Below are 6,207 nucleotides of genomic sequence, written 5' to 3' on the forward strand. Positions count from 1 at the left end.
GTGTGGCTCACCATAAATATATATCTTGGACATCCTAGCTGTCTGAGTTCTGAGGCCCTCCTTTCATGAGGGTAGTCAACTGATGCGATAACCCCTCTTGACAGATTCTTCTGTGTTTGACAGAGTAAAGCTGTTACTTTTGGCAGACATTTTGAGATTATAATTTCTAATACAGCTGCTGTATGAAATTATTTGTGTGGTAAGAGTGACTAGATGGCACTTTTTTTGTGCTATATATTCAGACAACCTCACACAACTCCGATTTTCTAAGTAAAAAGATCAACTTATTGAAGGATAGTTGGCCAGAGCATTGAATAGAGCTCCTGAGTGGAGCAAGCCCTTTGTGAACATCTTCCCTTTAAACATTGCCTAGCGGCGCTCCATAAAGCTTGTCTTAACCCTTTCATACATATTCCCCCTTGTCATTATCTTAACTGGCTACGGCCTTCTCTTTCTATATCCATCTATCCACAGGACCCAGTTCTCTTCACGGGCACCGTGAGGAAGAATCTGGACCCTTTCAGGCAGCACACAGATGAGGACCTGTGGAATGCACTCCAAGAGGTACTCCAGCGTGGCTCTGAATGATTCCCCCTCGCCGGCCCAGGGGGGGATCCCTCTGTCCCCCTGTACAATGCTGCCATTCAGCCTCCCTGCTCGCCACAAGTCATGGGGGGAAATCCCATTAGGGCCATGGGGCCCAGCTCAATGTGCGGCTTGTAACTGGGAACCATTGAAAGTGCTGGGGGAGATGTGTTTGGGCAGTCAGGCCAACCAGGATGAAGGCTCCCCCCACAGTGAAGGGCTTCAGCTCCTGGTCCTGCCTCTGAATGGGTTTGGTGGCCTGGATTAAAGCTAGAGGCTGGCCACAAGAGAGCACTGGCCAAGGTCATCAGTGGACCTGGCCCTGCATTGTGCCAGGCGGTTAATGGGTGTGTTTGGATAGCTCTTTAACGACATCCCCACAGGAAGCCTTTATGCAGGAGTAATGAAGGGTTGGGGCTCTGCTCTCCTTCTCTGCAGGTGCAGATGAAGGCCGTGGTGGAGGACCTGCCCAATAAGCTGGAGACGCTGCTGACTGAATCAGGCTCTAACTTCAGCGTGGGCCAGAGGCAGCTGGTGTGTCTGGCCAGGGCCATCCTCCGGAAAAACCGCATCCTCATCATTGATGAGGCCACAGCCAATGTGGACCCGAGGTCAGGGGACACTTGAGTCTTCAAGTGTCTACTAAATTGATTTTTCATCAGTGCTTGAACAGTCATTTCCACATGTAGATTCTTTACCGCAGACTAGTGCTACTCCAGATGGGTATTTTTTGTGATAAGGATAGTCCCACTACAGATATGCAGCGGTACTGCAGGGCAAATAAATAAATAGAACACAACTAAAACCGTCATGACGAAGAAATTAAAGACTTATCAACCATAATGGACATTGCTTGGTAGTAAACAGAGTATGTAAGATTAAGATTATATTTCTTAAATTGTGTGATTGACTAGAGCACACCAATTCAGCTCACTGTAGTAAACAGACAATGAATAATCAAAAACAAATCACCAAAATTAAAAAATGTAACTATTAGGCCGGACATATGCTTGCATGAAAGCTTAGTTAAAAGCAAGTATATCTCTGGCCTTATCATGACTTTTAAAAAGTGAAAGATAATGTGGAATAAGAATAAGAATAAGATATTATAAGTGAAAATAAGATATATATTATTTTCTGCCATGCCTACTACTGCACATACCTGCCTGCTGATGAGCCATTGTTCTCTGTTAAGTAAAATCCCTGCCCAAGGGTGTATAGGAAGAGAGTTTTTTTGTGCTGAGGTGTTGTGTTCCCTGCTCCTTTAGAACTGACAGCCTCATCCAGCAGACTATCCGGGACAAGTTTCAAGAGTGCACAGTCCTCACCATCGCTCACAGGCTCAACACTATCATTGACTGTGACAGAATACTGGTAAGTAAGAACACAGTAAATTTCCAATGTCCTGCACTTCAGTCACTATTTTAAATGAGACCACTATCCTTCTGTAATCAGTTATTGGGAACGTTTTATGATAACAGACAGAAAAAAGGGTTTTTTGATACTTATGTTTTGTTCACAAACTTCAGGAACCCCTTCTTGTTCTTTCTTATCAACTCTAATAAATTGAGCTCCTGTTGTGTAAAGAATTTGTGGTCTAATGTGAAGTAGCCTGCAAAAACACGCGCCTCGTAGTCACTCACACTGCTGTGCATCAAACATACCTGAGATTTAGAGCTTTCCAACACCCCTTCCTGTTTTTGGGGCTTGCTACACAATCTTTGCAGATTTTTAATTCACTTGCCCTATTTTGCAACAGCTGGGCTGATTTCTCCCTCACAGCATTCCCTCTCATTGAGCCTGCGCTTGTGCCACTTGATCTTTGGCCCTTTCCTGCTACTGCCTGCAGAGGTGCCAATTACTGCCATTTGTGGCAGCATTTGTTAAGCGTCTATGGAGGACAGGGTACGACCTGGTGGCTGCTCGGTCACTGAGGGTTTGCTGAGAAAAGCCAAATATCGCACAGCAGGGACTGTTTCACACCTACACTTGTGTTAAATGCCCCCAGATTGTTACGCACACCGGGAGAACTAAATTGGGGCCCACCTGAATTGCCATGTCCAAATCCTAAGCTGTGCCACATTTAGACACAAAATGTTTTCCAAGATTCAAACTCCATCTCCTAGTATCCTGCTCCTAAACTGTCGATTATGACAGCAGCTGCAGAAGTCTCCCTTTCATACTAAACACTCCCTGAAACTGGGTTTTAGCGATAACAAACTGCTCATTACCGCTGTAAGGGGATCGAGCTTGTTAAAATTTGTCTGTGATATAATTGTAGTCTTTTCCAAACTGCTTGTATTGGCACTATTCTTTGTGTGGTTTATACGGCATGTGATGACACAGAAATGATGGTAATTTTCTAGAGTGTCTTCAAGGTGTGATTGTTGGATTTGACTTGAGGACCACCCCTGAGCCACTGAAATGCCGGGATAAATACATGGATAAATCACTGATCTTCAGTCTGTCAGAGTCAGCGTACTAGACTTTCACACTACTAACAGGCTACACTCATTGTCCGTGGCCCTGTCGAGCAGAAACAGCCACCTGTGTTTGCTGCTGCATGAGTCAGATAAAATGGATGGTTCCTATGTGCATAGAACTACTGTTTCCCCATTCATCCTGCGCTGTCTGCATGCATCACTCAGCAGTGAAACAGCTGAAATGTCAGTTTTCCCCCAAGTAAAGTATACAGGTGGTGGCGCACACTCACACACCCAGCATTGTATGTGTGATTGCAGGTTCTGGCTGCCGGCAGGATCCAGGAGTATGACCAGCCATATGTGCTGCTCCAGAACCAGGATGGGCTCTTTTACCAGATGGTGCAACAGACAGGCAGGGCTGAGGCCGCCTCACTGCTGCACACAGCCAAACAGGTAACCACACCCACCTTTGTGCCAGGACGGTGCTGTCGCTAAATAGAGTCCAGCCGTGGCACACTAATCCCAGACTCTCCCTTTAACTCCAGACTCCATTGCTCACCTCCAAAATAATACAGTTAAGCAAGAGAGGATGTGCATAACCCTGACAATGCAAAGACACTTGATTACCATTTTAATTTAAAGTGCCTACTTGGAGCATTGCAACACCATAACATTAATTTCAAGAGAGAAATTGTCCCTTTGTAGATTTACATCCTCTGATTTTATCGAATAAACTCTACGTATAATCTTTTTTCTCATAATGTAATTTTGAGATCATTTTGGAGATGATTCTAGAAAAGCAGCTTTCTTTGCACTATATCTATTTGGAAGTATTGGGTTTAACTTCATCGCGATTTGGGATAAACTTTCTATGGGGATTACTGTAATAGAGAATGTCCATATTTCTTCCCTGTAAAATTCATTTGTGATGTATTTCCCCTTCAGACACTGAACAGATAAGAGCCAGCTATTCATTGTTCAATTCCATTTTATGTGCATCTGTCTGGGACTACAGATACCATATTGCAACTTCAAACAGGTCTTTGTGAAATAAGAAAAAGTAGGCATCATTTCATTTTCTCTCTGTCCCTCGCACAAATTTATCAGTGGAACTGTATCTCCTCAGCCAGAGGAGTGAAATGAGTAAAATACTGATTTCAAAGACTCAGCACACTGTGGTATTATTTGGTATCGTCTTTCCCTGCACACTAGCGGATTGGTAGTGACATTGTTCAAGCCCTTACGTTTTCTTTTCTTTATTGTAGGGTGTTCTCCTTAGATCAGATTACTGCAGCATCCATAACTGTCTAGCACCACTTATTAAATACTGAGATGGTCCGCATGTTGTGTGTCAAGTTTCTATAGTTGTCAGTCAAGGTTTAAATACATTCAATAATCTGATATCAACCTCTAGCTCCTTTGTCCATGTTGAAAGAGAATCCCAGGGTAGACAGTATATCTCATGCTGAGGCCAACCTGTTTTCACTTGTTTTGCCTATTTTTCACTCAACTTTCTGTTATTGAAATTATTGGTCTGTCAGAGCCTCTTTGTATTAAGAAATCAAGCATTTTGTAGACACTTTAACCAAACACACAGGTAGCTCAAATAAAACAAATAATTCCAGTGATTATATATACATGTGATTATATATTTTTCCCTTGAATTTCACAGTTGTTTATAAGTCTATATAAGCCACTTTTGCATGCTTCAGCAGGTGACAAATCCCTTCACCCAGCTCTGGCTGGATCTGTCATAAATCACACCTTAACAGATCGTAGCTTAGATTGGACTGTGTACTTGTATTTCGTGACACTGCTTCCCTGATGCGCTTCCAGGTTTACATGAACAAAAAGCGAGTGACAGACGTAGACTGTGCCAAGGACATCCGTGTCATCTTTGAGACCTCTCTTTGACAGTTTGGAGAGTCGGCTGTGGCCCTCGCGCTTGCCATCACTGACCAAATCTTTTACCAGATGTTCTTAGATTCCTTACTGTATATTAAAAAATGTCTTTAGACTCCCAGGCCGAGTGTAGTATATGCTGCAATTTGATTGGCATAGTCCTTTGGTATGGAACAGAAAAGAGGCAAGTATCTGAAGCAGGATGTGCCTTCATTGACAGCATATTACTGCATGGCTTTTTATTGATTACACCCTGCTATGTTTATGTATGTGTGTACTGGCCTCTTGGGTAGCTTCAATCCTGCAAAAGAGTGCAGGTATTGGATGTGTTAATCCTGGTGCAATAAATTACTGGTGGCTTAGATTATTCTTTCATGGTAAACATTGTCTCGCAGGTCTTTTTATTATTTGGGAAAATGCTTGAAAAAACAAGGAGAACCTGAGAGGAGACACCAATGTTTTCAGCAATTATTGTGCCTTAATCAGACTATTGATTTTTTTTTTTGTAATTGCACTGTTTTAACTGAGTAGTCTTCCAGCACTTTGACAATAGTGGTTTTATGTCTACCTCAGCTCTTGTCAGCAAAAGAACAGTAAAGTTTAAATATAACATGTCATGTACTGGTAATGATAATGAGTAATAAAAAGAAACGTGGGACAAAAGTTGTAAGTTTATCGCCTCAGAAAATCTCTCTCCAGAGTGATATCAACTTTCTCTCTTTAGTATTTTGATAAATGGGCTGTTGTTGCTTAAAAAATTTAGCACTTTTTACCTTTGTATTAATGTGACATTCAGTAGACTGTTTAATGCTATGTATTTATTTAGACTCTCTGTTTTCTATATCGTTGTGTTAAAACACTAATTTTGTTAAAGATAAAATTGAATTGAGTTTGCATTTTGTAGTTGTTTAGTTATAAAAAAGTGATGCAAATTATCACCAAATGAAATTTAAATGACGTATAATAAAACAGTGTTGCTTCAATGTTTTAGTACTGTCTTCATTTTGTGTTTAAAGCATTGTCTTGTCTCATATTACACTGACTCACTAAACATTTCCTTCTGCTGTTACTCATCCTATATTCAGATGTCTGAATGGTGTGTTTGCTTCGGGTCAGTGGTTACAACCGGTCTTGACCACGGTGCTACAAATTGGCAAGCGGTTAAGGAAAACAACCTAGTGATTATCTTGTTGAGTCAAGTGATTTTCAAATTCAGTTTCATGGTAGTAAAGTGGTGTAGCTATTATTCTAACATGTTAGTGTTGCAATTTGACCATTAAGTCCCAATTAAAATGTA

At 41.7% G+C, this 6,207-nt stretch overlaps 1 protein-coding gene across 2 annotated transcripts in view; it reads left to right on the forward strand.

Moving 5' to 3' along the window:
• LOC127366162 (ATP-binding cassette sub-family C member 4-like) overlaps window positions 1-5,893 on the forward strand; it is a 35,799-nt gene extending 29,906 nt beyond the window's left edge. For both annotated transcript variants that reach the window (XM_051404987.1, XM_051404988.1), the window contains exons 27-31: window positions 475-564; window positions 1,024-1,196; window positions 1,854-1,959; window positions 3,327-3,461; window positions 4,845-5,893. In XM_051404987.1, coding sequence (XP_051260947.1) covers window positions 475-564; window positions 1,024-1,196; window positions 1,854-1,959; window positions 3,327-3,461; window positions 4,845-4,922 — 582 coding nt within the window. In that variant the 3' untranslated portion in view covers window positions 4,923-5,893. The remainder of the gene's footprint in view (window positions 1-474; window positions 565-1,023; window positions 1,197-1,853; window positions 1,960-3,326; window positions 3,462-4,844) is intronic.
• The last annotated feature ends 314 nt before the right edge of the window (window positions 5,894-6,207 follow it).

This window comes from Dicentrarchus labrax, unplaced genomic scaffold (genome assembly GCF_905237075.1).
Source record: "Dicentrarchus labrax unplaced genomic scaffold, dlabrax2021, whole genome shotgun sequence".
Taxonomy (NCBI): Eukaryota; Metazoa; Chordata; class Actinopteri; family Moronidae; genus Dicentrarchus; species Dicentrarchus labrax.